Source organism: Limulus polyphemus, unplaced genomic scaffold (assembly GCF_000517525.1).
Source record: "Limulus polyphemus unplaced genomic scaffold, Limulus_polyphemus-2.1.2 Scaffold29, whole genome shotgun sequence".
NCBI lineage: Eukaryota > Metazoa > Arthropoda > Merostomata > Xiphosura > Limulidae > Limulus > Limulus polyphemus.
In genome coordinates this window covers 316,541-335,057 of record NW_013665639.1, presented here as the reverse complement: position 1 = coordinate 335,057, position 18,517 = coordinate 316,541, and the positions used below count along the sequence as shown (strand labels likewise).

At 34.4% G+C, this 18,517-nt stretch overlaps 1 protein-coding gene across 1 annotated transcript in view; it reads right to left on the bottom strand.

Moving 5' to 3' along the window:
• LOC106459618 (ankyrin repeat and fibronectin type-III domain-containing protein 1-like) overlaps window positions 1–16,065 on the bottom strand; it is a 72,495-nt gene extending 56,430 nt beyond the window's left edge. Inside the window, exons 1-2 of the mRNA XM_022386492.1 lie at window positions 16,007–16,065; window positions 8,244–8,327 (exon numbers count right to left, since the gene is read on the bottom strand). Of these exons, the coding sequence (XP_022242200.1) occupies window positions 8,244–8,327; window positions 16,007–16,013 (91 nt within the window). The 5' untranslated portion in view covers window positions 16,014–16,065. The remainder of the gene's footprint in view (window positions 1–8,243; window positions 8,328–16,006) is intronic.
• Window positions 16,066–18,517: the final 2,452 nt, after the last annotated feature.

The following is an 18,517-nucleotide window of genomic DNA, read 5'->3' as shown; positions in this document are numbered from 1 at the left end:
ATCCAGTATGTACGGCAGTGAGGGATCTGGAAGCTTTAAAAGTGGAGCTGAGGCCAATTTTTCTATCAATGTCTTGAAAGTCGGCTGGCAAGAAACTGTCCATTCGAACTTCTGGCCTATGTTTTGTTAAATCATGTAGTGGAGCAGCTATAGTTGGAAAGTCCTTCACAAACTTCCAGTAATAGTTACAGAGTCCCAAGAAACTTCTTAACTCTCCCACATTGCCTGGTGTTGGACAATCACACACTGCTTTCACCTTGTTAGGATCAGTTCGCATACCACGCTCACTTACAATGTGACCTAAATAAAACACCTCTTTCAGGAACAAGTGGCATTTCTTGGGATGAAGTTTGAGGTTTGCTGCTTTCAAACACTTGAATACTTCCTTTAGCCGGAATACTTCTTCATCAAATGTTGCTGCAAAAACAATGACATCATCCAGGTACACTAGGGCTATCCTCCATTGTAGGCCTTCCAGTACTTATTCCATCAGCCTCTCAAATGTTGCTGGAGCATTGCTGAGCCCAAATGGCATCACACACTATTGCCAGAGACCTTAGCCATAACTAAATGCAGCCTTAGGTTTATCTGGTTCAGCCATTTTCACTTAAAACCCGACTTTAAGTCCAGAGTTGAAAACCACCTGGCTCCACTTAGGCTGTCAAGAGTATCATCAATTCTTGGCAGTGGATATTAGTCTTTTTTGCTTATACTATTAAGAGCCTTGAAGTCCACACAGCAACGTTGGGTCCCATCCTTCTTCTGAACTATCATAATGGGAGCTGACTAGGGACTATCTGATTTCTCGACTATCCCTTTCTTAATTAGGCCATCCATGACCTTCTCCATCTTTTGTCGCTTTGTTGGGGCTATTCTCCTCGGAGGGATCTTTATTGGATGGTGATTGCCCGTGTTTATTCTGTGCTCCACGAAGTCTGTGCAGCCGAGGTCATGATCTTCTTTTATAAAGACGTCTGCATAATTTGCCAAGAGTTCTCTAACCTGAAGAGCCTGTGATAATGACAAATGGACTATGCCCTTCTTATAGAGGACAGTTAAATGTTCTTCTCTGACATAGGCGGTATTGTAGTTGACTTAAGTGCTGTGACATGCAAATCAACAGATGCAGCAACACTTAGTGGAATTTGGCCTTTATTGTTCCCAATCGTCATTTTATCGAAGTTAACTACACACTTCCTCGGTAGTGAGTAGTCCAACCCTAGTATGCATTGGTCTTCAATGTCAGCCAAGTATACTTTCTGTCTGTCCTTTATGCCCATGAGCTCAATATTTACCCACACTGGTCCCCACAACCTTGTATAGTGTCCTGTCACACCACAGAGCTTCTGTATGGCTTCTGGTACTCCTTTGTGATCCATCATCTTGATACTCACAAGGGTTTGCTGAGATGCAGAATCTATGACAAAGTTGCACCTTTGGCCATCCAGCTTTCCTGTCACGTAGACTCTATGTGTGCTTGCCATTTTACACTTAGCTGTTGGGACTTTCACAATGGGGGTTGGTGGGCGTCCCTTAGCACCAACAACTACTGGCTTCCCGAAGCTGACTTATTAGTAGTATTCTTCTTACACTGGCTCCTCATATGTCCCTGCTCTCCACAGTTCTGGATAGCAGCCTTTCCTGTCATGGCATCTTCCCTGTTTTGGAGTTGCTGGCATTGAGATCTCTTGTGCCCAGGTTTGTTACAGTGCCAGTAATGTCCCTCAAACTTCTTCAAAAGCTGCCCTCTTCTGTCCTTGAATCCCGATGACTGTACCAACCTTGGTAACTCTGTGCTGGACTTAATGTAGGATTCGAATTCAAGAGCTCTGGCCATTGCATCCTGCATAGTAGAGTGGTGTGCTTGCTTTACTTGTATCTTCAGTTGTGGACTGTCCAAGGCATCTAGAAACTGATCCCTTAGCAACAGCTTGAGGACATTGGGTGGTGCAGTTGGGTAGACCTTGTGTGCCATGCTTTCCAAATCCTGTGCCAGCTCTTGCAGGCTCTCCCCTTTAGCACGGACTCTAGTCCTAAACCTAACCCTGTAAACTTTGGACTGATTTTGAGTTCCATACATGAGTTCTAGAGCAGCTACGAGTGCTCTATAGTTGTGCCTTTTATCTGCTGACAACTGTCCAAGTATTTCCAGTGGTTGTCCCTTAAAGCTCGTTGCCAGGTACACTGCTTTCTGCTTCTCTGTCCATCCATTCATTTCTTTCAGGAGCTCAAATTTTGCTCTATATGCTTCCCACGGTGCCTTCCCATCGAATTCCTGTGGCTTCCTTCATACTAGATCACTCTTATTGCTGACACTCATGTCTTGAATGTGACTTCTGACAGGTCTGAAGATGTCTGCATTATGGTTTAGCTGTGGGGTCTAGAAGGGGCTTCCCATTGTCTGGGGCTGATTAGGTCCATGGCTAATATATCCTCCTTGTGTAAAAGACAGTAAATCATCCTTTAGTGTATTTAATTCACATTGAAATTTACCAACCTTTTCTATTTGTGTGTGCTGGCTTTCTCTCAACTGTTGGTGTCTTTCTTCCTGTTTCTTTTCTCGTTCTTCTTGTTCCAGTTGCCACTGGTGCTGGTTTTCCTGCCACTGCTGTAGTCTCTCTTCTTGTTTCTTTTCTTTCTCCTCCTACCACTGCAGTAGTCTCTTTTCCTTTTTCTTTACTTTTTCTTCCAACAAATGTTGTAATCTCTTTTCCTTTTTCTTCCAACAGCTGTTGTAATTTCTCTTCTTGTTTATTTTGCTGTTCGAGCTGCCACTGTTGCAGGTTTGCCTGCCACTGCTGTAGTCTTTCTTCTTGTTTCTTTTCTCATTCTTCTTGTTTCTTTTCTCATTCTTCTTGTTTCTTTTGCTGTTCTTGTATTGCTGCCATCAAATCTGCTAAACTGTAGTCTGATTTGCCACTTCTCGTTTCCATTCTCTTCTTCTTTTTTTTTCTTTTATCCCACTTTCTGACACCAATTTGTTATGTATCTGCTTGTTTCTTAATTTCCCGTAGAAATTCTTTCCGAGAAATATCAGTGATACAAGCCCTTTCTTAATTAAAACTAGTTTATTTTTTCTTGATACAACTTTGCAATACAAAGAATTTCCACAGTCACTTTAACTTAGCTACTTTTATAAACACATGCTTTAATTCACAGCGATTCACACACTTTACTTACGTTGCATACTGTTCGCTTGGCTCAATTATTTTTCTTCAATCTATCTCTAGCTTATATACTAAAAAAGAGGGTGTCTACCAAACGCTGGGACATTCGTGGGTTCCCCGATCCTTCTAAGAACTGCAGTGCGCATGCTCCCAGCGTCGCGTTACTTCCGCTGTCGTAACAATATATATATATATTCAGCTTTGTAAAGTTTATTGAATTAATTTCCCCTTCCTTTTACACACTTAAGTCTTTTGTCCGACTATGCATTGCATACAACCTGGGTTTTTTCGTTTACTGTTTTTTATAGCCGTCTTCAAATTTTGGAAAAACATGTCCTACGATTAACTACAGTACCGGATTAAGGTATAAGCTAATGCTTAGCGCGTCACAGTGTATGAGGCCTCTTAGTCGCCTCTAAAAAAGAAAATGACTCCATTTCATTTTTTTATCGTATGGGTCATTTTAAACTTGACATAGCTTAGGGTCTCGGAATATCGTAATCCGGCACTTTTATGTTATGTCACTTCTAGTCGGTGATCTTAATTATGTGGATCTTCCAATGCCAAATTTACTCAGTTATATTTATCCGGATAGCTAAATGATTCTTTTATTTCAAACTTTATCATCTTATTCTGTCACTGACACACGAATAAACTTCAGCAACAAATCACAACTTCATCCACAAATCTGTCTTCATGTACTATTTGATCCTCTTACACGTGTATTATGTACTACAGTTCACGAGTCTCATTGGGGCTCTCGGCTGAATACAGGCTCAATTCTCTAATAGCCCGCCAGCCCCTGTGCTGGAACGAAGTGATAAAACAAAAAAAAACACCCTTTTTTTTCCTTCTGTACATCAGATACTTAGTCTTTAATGTGACGATCAGTTAATAAGTCGAGAATTAATCAGATTTGCGCAGTAACCCCGAGGGGAGACATGTTTGCAAAATCTGAATTCCGCGTCTGAGGAAACTTTTATAATCGCAAACAAAAAATCGGAGTCAAAATACTCCAGCGAGAACGTTTGAGTGTATTTGTGTAAGAGAAGAGCAAAGGAAGGACAGATAAAAATAAAAAAATGTGTCACTAATCTTAACGTACAGTACACCCTCGTACCGGTCCGACCCACTTCGGGAAATTAATTGAACCGTTGAGCAGCAGGTTTGTACGGAGCCTGGGAAGGGATATGCAGGAGACAGATATTATCTCGTGCACATGACTTGTTATCTTGTACTCACGAGGAGGACCATCGAGAGCCAAAATGCGCTCCTGAGTAAACTTGAAGTATAATCCCCAGCATGATATGTTCCCATGTCATTATGGTGATCTCTCGAGGACTAGCCCATTTTTACGAGCCCCGGGGTAACTATCCCGGCTACCCCTCCCCACCTCTCGGTGGACCTACTCATTAGCTATTATATTGAGACCACGAGATAATTAGTCGAGGGCATGACATAATATGCTAGTCCTGCATTTCCCTTCCCGCACTCCGTATATTTTTAATCAAACGTTTCGATGGATTTGCTATTCTCAGACTCACCGAACAATGTGTCATGTTATAACACGTGGAACAGAGAGGTATAATCGTTCAAGAACTTGCAGACCATAACTGTGTTGAAGTAATTAGCCGAAGTATTTTAATGACAACAAATCCAAAGAAACCAGTTCATCACTAATATTTTGTAAGTCATGAAAATACAGTGAAATAATAAACTTGTTTTTTTTTTTTACATTTAAGTTTATAATAGCAGTGAAGGTTAAAACATTAAATTGTCACAGATATGTTTGTGTGCATTTTATTAGGTTTTCAAAAGGTTTTAGATATTAAACAGTTAAAGAAAATGCAATTATACCTTCACTTATCATTCAAGCTAACCTTCAATTCTCTGAACAATAGGGAATCTTCAATAGCCGCGGCACTTGAAATTATTTTAGGCAGGAATAAAATAAACTAATTTATGAGACCCTTTTTTTCTTTTTATTAGCTATATTTTTGTGCACCAGAATTATCAAGAGCGAGGCGCACGTATACCCGATTCGATTCTATTACTCATCAGGACCTATACCAGCCTAACCTAAAATTGAAATTATTTTAGGCAGGATTATAATAAATTACTCTGTGAGACCTTGAGCGTAGTCAAATACATCAAACGAAAGGGTCTGACCTTTTGACTCCAAGACTGTGATTAGACCTCAAATCAGTCAGGAGATGATGATTGTTTGTTTGTTTTGAATTTCGCGCAAAGCTACACGAGGGCTATCTGCGCTAGCCGTCCCTAATTTAGCAGTGTAAGACTAGAGGGAAGGCAGCTAGTCATCACCACCCACCGCCAACTCTTGGGCTACTCTTTTTACCAAGGAATAGTGGGATTGACCGTCACATTATAACGCCCCCACGGCTGAAAGGGCGAGCATGTTTGGTGTGACGGGGATTCGAACCCGCGACCCTCAGATTGCGAGTCGAGTGCCTTAACCACCTAGCCATGCCGGGCCTTTGTCAGTAAGATATCAGATCAATAGTTTCCAACACTTAATCATTTCATCGTATTCATAAAAAGCTTATATCTTTCTGATCTAAGATGTCCTTCGGAATATAGCTTTTTCAACTTAACGTATTAGGTTTTATATCTCACTTTTTAAATTTATCAATACCAGCCTTTTATCTATTGTTATAGCGCTCAGAGCTGAAAGTCTTTTGTAATTTATACCGTTTATTCAGGGGTATATTTTAATTATTTTAGGCCTAGGCCTATTTTTTTTTCATAATATTCGTATTTGCTTTACACATAAACAGACGAGAAAAATAGAAAAAAGAAGAGCCAGTAGGACTACTGATATAACTTCATAAATTTATAAATATGAAAGCTCTCCCATAACATAGTGATAATTTTGTTAATTTACATATGGGTTCTTCAAACAGAGACATTTATATCAGCAAAAGTATAATACAAAATTCATTGTTAACTTAAACACTCTTTTCTTATAAAAAGCTTAATTTGGCATTGAACCCTAGCAAAATGGCGAAAAACTTGAGATCATGCTGCTTCACGTCAACAGCGCGGCGTATGAGGCCATGATGGTGAAATAACAACAAAAGCAAAGGGAGCTTGTTGGAGTGGTCATACCACTAACCTAGTATACGCTTGAAGCTTATTTCTTAATGGGGAACTTTTGTTAATCCTTCAACCATGCGAAATAAAGTAATAAAACTATGCTCTAAGAAGGTAAAAAAATAAGGATCGGGTCCAAAAGTAATGGTTTGCTTAAGCACAAAGATGCATAATGGGCTATCTGTGCTCTGGCCACCACGGGTATCGAAACCCGGTTTATAGCGTTGTATGTCCGCAGGCATACCGCTGTGCCAATGGGGGCTCAAAAAGTAATGGAATCATACTGATCATAAAGCAGTTTAGTGCAATTTTTTTCAACTTTGGCGCCAAAATATAATAATTTAAGTTTACCACAATGAATTATTTTGTAAGATGTGTAAATGATATTTTTATCAAAAGAAATTATATATAGTTAGATATTATAAGAGGTCGACTCTTGTTCGGTGTGTTAAAAAATTGGTAAATTTTCTTATAGAAAAAAAACTAGCATCCAAAATTTGACCAAGAGTCATTTCAAAAGAAAGTTTCACAGAAATCTACACATCTTTCAGTATCAATACATGTAAATATAAATGCTCCAAAGATTCATATCCTTAGTTAAAGAATAATAAAAAAAATCACCAGCAATTAGTTCCATTCGATTACACTTTGGAATTGGTCATTAAATCTTCATGAAGTAATAAATAACCAATACCTGCACAAAAATTATTTTAATATCTAAACTGCATGTTTTCTAGATTAATGTCCAATCACCTACAAGATACCTTTTCAGTACAAGCTCATATATTATCAAGAAAAACTTGATTGACTGACACTATAATTAGTTATTCCAACATAATTATAAAAAAGAGTATCGTGATGAATTCTATCTTCAAATAATTTAAAAAATCGAATACACTTTAAAATGAGACTTCAAAAAATTTTGATATATTTACTCTATCGGTAGCATTTCCAGTAAGCAGACAAATAAAAAATGACGCAATCTGATAACAAATATATTTAATTTTAAGTTTCATCAGCATAAAACCAATAACCATCAGGAGTTTTATTATTGAATAGAGTTGTTTAAATATTTGTTTAACAACAAGTAAAAGCTTGGAATTGTCTATTCTTTCATTGAGGGTGTGTCTGTGAACCAGACTAGTTTTTGTGAGTGTCAAACACTTAAATACACCATTTCAATACCTCACTACTATAAAGGCTTGATTTGGTCTGATATTTTATTGGTGGTAGTGTCCAGGGTCACTGATGAGGAGTGGAATTCTTTGAAACTAGTTTAACGTGGACGAAAATTAATTTAACTGTAAATTTAGCTACAATAAAAATGGTTTCATTTGGTTCGGAAATTGGCGCAAAGCTAAACAAGAGTTAGTTTCGCTAGCCCTCCTTAATTTCGAGCTCTGATCGAATAGGAGCGTTTACAGTCACTCTTTTAGGGTACCTGTGTCCCAAATAGCAAAGCCCCTTTTTTTCATTTTCTTTTTTTATCAGCAACAGGAGGTGGAGTTTCAATTTTCAAATTCACAATCCAGCATGCTGACCGTAGACCGTGGTCAAGCCCAATAAAGTTGAAAAAATATGTGTCACATTTTACAAAATATTCCTGTGTCATTCTTATCAACCTTAACGTTGCCACCTAATACACTTTAATATCTTAAGATGTAATTTTCAATATTATCTTGATTAATCAACACAAAAGAAGCAATGATATTTACTTTATCTAGTCTATATTTTTATATTTCTAAACAATAACATGAATGTGATTTTCCTCTTCCTCGTGCTATCACTTTTTTATATCAATTCTCTTTTCCACTGAACGTTTAAAATATATTATTATTAGGAGTGTTTGTTTGTAATTGTTAAGCTCAAGGCCTCAGACTTACCATTGAGCCATTCATTAGGTGAAAGTTATCATACAATTCGAGGGATAATATATACATGTATTTGTGAAAATCCACCTACACTTGTTTTCTTCTGGAGGTTTCTTCTTTGTTTGTGAAGTTGATGTTCCTTTTCTTTGAGAAAAAGATGTCGACCGACTTGTTCCTTTCAGAAAAAATAAAGCATATGTTGAAATACGTACTTGTGTAAAAAAATAAGGTGTACTTAAAAGATTGTGGGAACAAATGTTTTAATTATTTAGTAGATTAATGAGTAATTCTTGAATGGAAGATGATCACTCTAGGACCAGCAATCTATTTTAGCTTTGTCTTGTTACTTGGGTAAAAACATAATCGCTTCTTTTGACAATATTTAAGCTGTTTTTAATACAATGATCACTGTATAGTTATGAAAATAAGTGAACGGTGATTAATATTCAAAAAGTTTAACACATTTTCCACAATATTATGATTACGAGGAGGGAATTCGAGTTTTGCAAGAAGACAATAATATTTTGGTATATATATATATCGCCATCTACAGGCTAACAGCAAAACTAAAAAGCATAATGAGAAAAACGGCCATAATTAATGCTCTCAAAAATTTGTTTTCAATATAAATAAATTTCGATCTTAATAAAAACATGTACATTTTTTCTTTCTATCATGTCAGGTGTGGCTCTAGTGGTTAGCATGACCGATCTTTGAATCCGATAATTCACGGTTCGTGTCTCAATGCTCTAAAATTTATTCCGCATTTGGAGCCATAGGTGCTTTATAAGAGTAAAGGTTAAATCTACTATTCAGTCAGACAATAGTAGCCCAAGAGTGGGCGGTGAGTATTTTAACTAGCTAGCTTGCCTCTAGGAGCTTTGTACGAAATTACTAACAAACAAATAACTCTCCTAGTTGTTCCGTCAGGAGAAGTATAATATTATGATAGTAATCACGTAAAATCTCCCGAGAGGTAATCTAATGATAGTTCATAGGTTAAATATTTTTTAAAGGAAATTCTGTGACAGTCATATTCATCATTCTCTTCAAATGAGGACACATGTCCGTTAATACACTGTTTTTTACAAATAAAACAGTTTTGCCATCTATACTTTTGCTTATGTCATTTACCTCACAAATGGATAATATTTCAATTCTAAAATCCTAAATTACCATCGCATCTAATATCAAATATTGGAACAGATAATTGATTTTATATTGTATAAATATTCATATGTTAACTATATCTTGTATGATATAATGATATTAACTTCCGTAGCATTCGTGCTATGTGCTACATATTTTTTGTTCTTACATTATATTAATTATTTATTCAAACGTCTGCCAGTTAAGTAACACAAAAGTTTTATAAGACAATGAGTAAATTGGGGAGATGTCAGTACAGGACAATGATTCAAGTTTTATTAAATCACAAAATAAAATTATCAGGTTTTATATATTCATAAAAAATTAAGTTCAATTTTAACAAATCGCGATTCAATTCAATTTGCAGGCTGAGTTTAAATGTTATTGGAGGCCTGGCATGCTGGTTAGGACGATCGACACGCAATTTGAGGGTCGTGGGATCGAAACTCGTTGCCTTTCAGGCAGGAAGGCGTTATAATCTGATGGTCCTCCAATTCGTTAGTCATAAATAACCCAAGAGTTGGCGGTCAGTAATGTTGACTAAGTACACCCTCTCTAGCCTGTCACTACCAAAACAGAAACGGCTATCACATCCATCGAGTAGTTTTACACAAAATTCAAGAACAAACAAAAAAATTATTCTAGTGTAATAAACAAGATACAAACTCACAACTTCGAAATGAGAAGAAATGTAGTTTGAGTCTACATGTTTTTGTTTTCTTTAAAGTTTTATTGTGAGAAGAGAAGCAAGTATTTATAAAACATACTTTACTTAAATAATTGGCTATCACATAAAAACAACAGCAAAAACCTATCGATACCTGGCTATCATAGAACAATAAAGAGGGCGACCAATTATATTCGGTTAAAGAACTGTTTATCAAACAGAAGTAAAGCGATGTAGTATATGTATTTATGAAACTGACTACCACAAAAAATATATTTATTCTATCTATTTTAAAGATCTGCTTAGTAGTAAATGAAAAAATGTAATCTTTCGCTTAATATATATATATATATATATTGCTAACATGAAGCTCGACTCTCCCTGGTAGAGAAAGCAGATAGCCCATTACATTAAAAAACAAATAACTAAATGTTTCTAATAAACAAACAAGTAAATTACAAAGAAGTCGTTTCAAAACTCACTCTTGATTGAAAGATACATCTATTGTAATGAAATAGAAAACATTATCATTTCATATTTATATCTTCGTACAATTTTAGTTTTATTCTTTACAAAATTGCTTATCAAAAATTGTTAAGAATTACTTGAAACAAACGAAAATTTTGTTTGTAAACACGTTTATATATTATTCTACGTTATCTTATGTCCATGTATATGTATTCAGAAAGATTAAGGAAGTCAGGAAGTTTCGTAAGTGTCTGTTCCTGTTCACAAGTAAGAAATACCTAAAGAAATGATATAGCCTAGTATGGTAAAGTTCCAATAGATGGTATTAGTTCAAGACTTAATATTTAATTAATTTGTTTCTAAGCGCAATGTTGCATAATGTGCTATCTGCGCTCTGTCCACCATGAATAATAAAACTACTGATTACATCGTTGTAAATCCGCGAACTTACCCCTGAGTCACACGGAATTGTTTAATGAGAAAAAAATTATCAAGATAACTCCGATTTTCATGTTCACTCAGATCTCTGGATATCATTTATAAAGGGCATATCTCTACAAATATAACTCAAAAATTAAGTACCTGATTATCTACTATTTGAAACATAAAATACACATAAATTTTAACCAAAAACGTGATATCTTAGTATTGAAATAACCAAATAACTCATTGTTTTACTCAACTTTACTTTTCTTATTTCAAAACAATAGTGAAAAATCATTGAATTTTAAAGAACATAAAATACGTACTAGTTTTATCTTATGTCGTAATAAAATATTTTCAAAACTTGTAATTTATTTCGTGTAGACATTAACTTAAATTGAACACAAACGATTTATTTTTTAAGGAAGATAATATAGGATGCATCCTTAAAAGTGTTAATGGTGTCTCTAAAACAGTTAAATCTAAAAAGATATAGTTATCAAAGTTCAAACTTGTAATTCTCCATGTAACAAATCCTATAACTACTATCTTCCTATAATTCACTCTCCATTAGTTGTGAGATATATATTCACAGAGGTGAGTAATTTTAGAACCTTGTCCATCCAGTCTAGTACTGTTAATCCGACAGTATATTTAGGAATGGGTAAAAAAAAAACCACCAATCTACTTTTAGATCAGTAAATTAAGGAACAGGTGATAAACAGTTTAGCATAAGTTGTTTTTAGACCCGAAAGTTGAAGAAAGAGTAAAAACCAACTCACCAAAAGGTAACTTTATAGCAGTAAGTTGAGGGATAGGTAAAACCAACTTACTTCCATTAACTTGAGGCAGAATTAAAAGATTAAATGTTACTTCAACCAGTTAGCTTTGTATCAGTGGGTAGAAGAATGATAAGATCAAGTTACTGAAAGTATCTAACCATCAGCGAGCTTAGAATTATTGGGTTGGTAGATTACAAGTTAAACAGCCATCAGCAAACTTCACTGCATATAGAACAGAAAATAACTTGATTAACATTGAGCTTCAAATCAGTACAAAAATCATTCAACTAGCATATTCAGAGATGGCTACAATAAGGTTATTGAAATCAACTAATTATCAGTGAGACTCAAATCATAAAATTGAGGAATTGAAACTAAACTACCATCATTGAACTTCAGAATAGTAAGTTTGGGATGGAACAAAAAATACTAGACATCTAGAAAGTTCCATATGTGCGTGTGGGGGGGGGGGTATACATTTTCCTACAAAAGATTAAGTCGTGTTTTCTCAAAGTCTTAGGTTTCATAGCCCTTGTATCTAATATTAATATAAGATGTTATGGAAGGATAAATGAGAAACTACTTACCTGTGACATAAGAACTGGAACTTATCTAGTAGGTTATTACTATAAAAAATTAGTTATTGATGACAACGGTTATGCAATGATGCTATTGTTAGTCCGACTGATATAAAACCTGACTTTTGTTTTTAATAGAGAGCATTTGAGTCAATTAAAATATACATATACGTGTTACCTCGTTTTGAGCAATATTTTAAACGTAATTTTTATTACAGTAAAGACCTAAATCCAGTAAAAGTATAATTCAATAGGTCTAATATTGTGATAAAAATGCATCTGAAGGTTAAATGATTTTTATAATCGTTATTGTATTCCACTAATATGGTCTAAATTTATTTTTATTAATATTAGTTGGAAAATGCATCGTTACTTTCTTCTCAGTATTGGTAGCTACACACGTGCATTCTGAATATGTACGGGTGAAAATAGCCTGGAAGTTTCAAAGTTCTTCCGCCGGAAGTAGATCAAACGGACGAAGAATAGTTTCCGCGAAATATTCGTTGTGTTCTTCAATATTCCACATCCTAACTTTTATATACAGCGAGAATATTCATTTACAGACTGAATTGTTAAAAATCCATGTCTGTTTCATATCACAAGTTTATTAAATATTGAATATGTGTTCATTAATAGCACCTAGTATATTATTTTAAAGGATTATCGTAATTTTCAACAAGTAGGCGACAGTTAGACAGCCATAACTCTTTTGTTTTTCAATCCACGCTGATATTTATTAAACGTAAGCTTTCAGCTACTGTATTGCCGCTTTTGTCAAACTAAACATATCAAACTTCTGAAACTTCTTTAGACAACACCAAAAATGAAAGAGAACATTTATGAATCTCGTACATTCTTCAGAATAAGTACATATATATGTATTGTAGCAGTAATGAGATGACGTGATAACCAATAATACCAGTGACATAAGAGAAATTTTCCCCGTTGGAACAGCGCTAAGTTCAGGGAATTACAACGCTAAAATCCGGGGTTTGATTCCCCGCAATGGACACAGTAGAAAGACCAATTTGGCTTTGCTCTAAAATAAACAAACCAAACATAACTGAAATATTGATATGATACAATTCTGGCAGAAATCAATTTAAGGAAGAACTGAATGTTTTAAAAAGAAACAACAGGAATAAAAACAAATGAATAATGAGGATTTTTAATAATGTTATTTCACATTACTAATGTTTGCAGCAACAGTTACATGAATAACAAGAAGTGAATGTGACCATTTGATTATATGGAATAAAACCATGGTTTTTCTACACGTAAACATTTACATCATAAGATAATGCTATGGCAGCTGATGATAAGAAAGTTGAAGATTGAATCAAGTACGGGTATCAAAACGAACAGAGAACACTGTAACATCAAAACATAATAGTTTTCAACGTTTTGCGATAATCTTTGTCAAATTATTTTACAACGTTCTTGATATACATATATTTTTTCTCAAGTAACTTTTGGTATTCAAAAATATTGTTATCCAACAAAAGTCATCTTTTTTTTCTTTTCTTTTTACTGCTTTCCTTAACTTTCCTTTGTTGAATATTCAGTTCTACTTAGTTAAAGTTGTGTGAAATTGTATCCTCATAATTATGCAACGTATGTCATCGATATTGTTGATTATCAGTTTTCCTCATTCTAAATAAATATGTACATGTATAAATACGCACATACACACACATCTGTATATGTTTATATAGACATACATATACCCTGTATGTATACCCCTGGGGTACGCAAAGATGTTTCTAGAGGAATGCGAGAACCTTTGAAAAACATTAAAAAAAAAGAAAATATACTTTTCACCTTAAAACTGGGGGCATTCTCTGGAAGTTTTGAGGTAATATTGACTAATCCTTAAATCATTTATTGGAATTTACCTTTTTACTGAAATAAAATTGTTGTTTTTAACAAGTTATATGCATAAGGGAGAAATCGGTGGTTTAAAGGTCTGGCTGGAGGCACGCGGCATCAAAAGGTTGAGGAACCAATGGTGTAAATAGTTATTTGAATATACATTCAGTTTAGCCTCACATAACTACAGTAGAGCTGTTAAAAGCTTGGGTTTAATATATATCAATGTAGATACCAAAAACTGTATATCATCTATTTATTAAATGTATTATCCCCCATGCTATGACCGCCAAAAACTGTATATCGTCTATTTATAAAATGTATTATCCCACATGCTATGACCGCCAAAAACTGTATATCGTCTATTTATTAAATGTATTATCCCCCATGATATGGCCGCCAAAACCTGTATATCATCTATTTATTAAATGTACTATCCCCCATCCTATGACCACCAACAACTGTATATGTTTTTGTATTTCTTTATTTTACAGGAGTAACTATAGATCATCTTTGAGAAATTGCTATATTTTCATTATCCTTAGCTTCTTATTCAATTCTTATTATGAGTATAGCTATTGATAACTTATATACCAAACCTCTTTTTAGAACATTTTAAAACTTTACTACATAAAAATAAAATAAGGTACTATTGTGATACGTTATTTACTCTTATATTTGACATTTTAAATCATTTCACAACAATAAAAAAGTTGAATTATTACTTTAGACTCTCAGCATCTGGTGGTCTATGTAAGAAAGATATATACGTCTGTAAGGCATTCTTAGAAAGTCTAAACTTTAAATAATTAATGGGCAGTCCGATAATGTTTAGTTTTTAAGGACTTGGTAGAGTTTCCCTATACAGTCTGTTTTTGAAACATATGAAAGGTCTCAGGTATTACTAGAAAACAAAACATGTAGTTTTTTATTATCTTAAAGGTATTTTTAGAAAATCAAATCAGAACTAAGTACATTTGAACAATAATTCGTGAAAATTTAACATCTAAACAATTCAAGGGTATTTTTAAGATATATTTTCAACATCTAATGATAATTTTCAGAAATTGTTAGTTTTTTAAGCATAAAGCTACACGTAACTAACAGTGTTCTGCTCAGCGTGGGTACTGAAACCCGATTTTAGCATTATGAGCCATGAGTTTTACTGCTAAGCCATCGGGTGGTATTAGGAATTGTAAGTTTAAACATTCCGTTCGTCAATCCTTAAAACTGACGTTTTTAAACGGTTGAAAAGAATTTCACAATTTCACAGTGTTCTATAGTTTACAAAACTCAATATCTAAGACGTCAAAATCTGTAACCCTTGAAAGCCTTAAAAAGATAAGCTCAATGTAGCTTAAAACTTTTATATTTATCGTAAAAATATGGTCTTAACTTTTTAAATCGTTGTAGTTTGTAGATAAGTAAAAACCAATCTGAGGGCTATAGTGGGGGGACAATTGGATTTTTTTTATTTATTCAGTAAGATATATATAACGCTAGGTGTTGTTGATTATAGTTTAACAAAACAACTATATTCTGCATATCAAAGCATTATTAATCACGAAGTAATCAGAAGAGGTATTTTAACCTCGTGGTCCACTGGATAGCGACCGTTTTTTAACAATAAACAAACTTGTCTTATGTAAAAATAATATTGCTTGTATAAGAAATAAGAAATACTGGTGCATCAGTGGGCTTAGAGACTAAAAATATCTCATTAGACACAAAATAGTCATTTAATTTCAACATTCGTACAGAAATACTGACGTACTCTAAACATGAAACTACAGATAAGAAGATATGCATGCTAAGGAACCAGTGTTTCGATGATTCTTTTAAATATCTTATATTAACCGTCAAAGGTGCGCGTTACTGACAAATTCTTAACGTAATAGGCTATTTCAAATTGTTTTACCTTCCATACGTTTTAGCCGTTGATTCTGGATCACTGAGATATCCGTTGATTTATCGTACTTTTTCCTTCTACAAATTTTATTGGATTCCATTATTATGTTTAATTATTAAACGTTGCACTTACAAATCAAACAATGTAACACATGGAAAAAAGTAATGTAACAATACCAAGTAAAAGACTGAGAAAACTTCTTTACTTCTTATACACACAATGATGATTAATGAATTATAATCTTAACGTCATAACTACGTAACAACTCACGTGGTCCCGGAAGAATGCAGGAAAAGAAGCGTGAGAACTTAAGCATTGAATTACACATAGATATATTGCAGTATTTTTTAATCGTGATAATGGTAACGTAGTACAGTATTTTTATTAATGGAATATTTTTCCAGAGCAAGTATTCATAAAATTATAAATCCTGTACAATAAAAAATAGCCAATATTAATGAAATATTGCAATGTTTTGAGGAAGATAATATCAAATCACAGATTTAAGTTAAATAGAAAAATGCCCGAAGTTTACTCTTGCTGATGTTCACTGTCACAGCTTCTGAAACGTGCAGTTATAAAAGAGCAAACAACAATGAATTCACAAAAGACGAAACATGCGTCGTACTCTGGTGGAACAGCGGTAAATGTACAGACTTACCACGCTGAAATCTGAGGTTCGATTTCACGCGGTGAAAACAGCAGATATCCTACTGTGGTTTTGCTCTAAAATAACCAACAAACAAACGTACGTCAGTAGCAAATTTGGTGCAAATCTCAAGTTCGTAGGCTGAACCAACGTAAACTTATAAAATGAATCATAAAAAAGTATATACATAGGCATAGTCAGTGCCACGTGCCCAAGAAACATATCAGGTTTGATTCTCCTGAGTCTACATCCAGTGAGCTCGCGTATCAGTCATGAAAAAACGAATATCCTTCATGCTTAGTTAGTTAACAGTTAGTACCAAATTAAATTCGAAATAAGCAATGGGAAATCATATGTCAAATGTGCTAAATACGTCTAGCATTATAGTAAAATGAGCGCGCAAATAATTCATAACAAAATAATATACGTATAAGGTGTACTGATGTTGAATCTGGGCCTTGAAGATAAATCATAGAAAAAAAAATTGTAATGAAAATAAAAGAGAAAACTCTAAATCTGAACACTTTTGGAAGATTTCCTTTTCAATCCCTTCACCACTGAAGAAAGAAGATCCATCTCTCGAAATTGCTTGGATAGATATGATTATTTGTTTTCACTACTATATTGTTTGCAATCTTATGCGCGCGTTTTAAACTTTTGAGTCCATGTAATATTAAGACCACTAACAACAGGTAACAAATATCGTCACCAGATGTGAGCTTCAATTCTGGGTAATACGTCCTCAAGTCAGATACATCATTAATGGAGCACATCATCCATTAGAGCTCCATGTGGTTTTTAAGTGTGCAAGATATCATGGTATAGTTTTACATTTTTATACACTTTCGTGAAAAAAGCAAAGCTTAGCACTATTTGTTTTTCCTAATAAATTTAGACTTTAGGTTTTTTTATTTACCATTGTATAAACTGTAATGCGTATGCAATCAAAATTTTCCCTAACGTAATAGTTTGTCTGTTGCATAGTCCATCGTGGTTTGTTCCTAGTATTGCGAAAGCATATGCCTGAAAACTATATTCAATCTTGCTATTGAAGACAATGGCAAACCGCATGACTGTACCCTAAGATTAAGTACGAAATCGTGACTTAACACTTGGTACTAGTTTGAGGAATATACCAAAAGGTAGGTCAAAACTATATCACTTAGTTATACAGAAATAACTGTAATTCATTACCAACAAATTATACACATTTTAAACATTTCTATGTTTTCACAGGTTTTTTCATTGTTTATTCAACACTTTTAAAATCCTAACCAAGCATGTACATATAATAAGTGTCTTATGTCAAAGGAGACAATCTACATAATATACTGTGTCTCATGACATGGATTTCACTTGGAAAAGTAAACTCTAAGTCTGTATCCCAAGTAGTTTAACTTTCGAAACAATTAACACTGAGTGTGAAAGTTAGAAAACGTTGAAACTTTATAGGGATAAGTACACTAGTCTCAACAAACTGTCTCACACTAGTAAACATATAAAATGTTTGTAGTTAATCAATTACAATAGGATTAAATTAACTCATACAGTGAAACCTGATCAAGTCATTATCGATGAATTTTAAGTTATTTAAATAGTATGGATAATCACATAAGCTGGTCGTTTTTAAAATTACAGCCCCCATAGTAACTCTCTGGTAAGTCTGCATATTTACGATGCTAAAAATCGGGTTTACATACCCGTGAGTAGTTAGCACAGCACTTGGCTGGTGGAAGTTGTCATGCCGCTGTGACACTTGACAAGCAAAAGTTGTCTGCCACCGTGACACTTGATGACAGAAGTTGTCTACGGCCAGAGAGCGCATTGATATGGGTCATAGTTCCACGAGGTGGAACCAGAGGGCGCGTTAA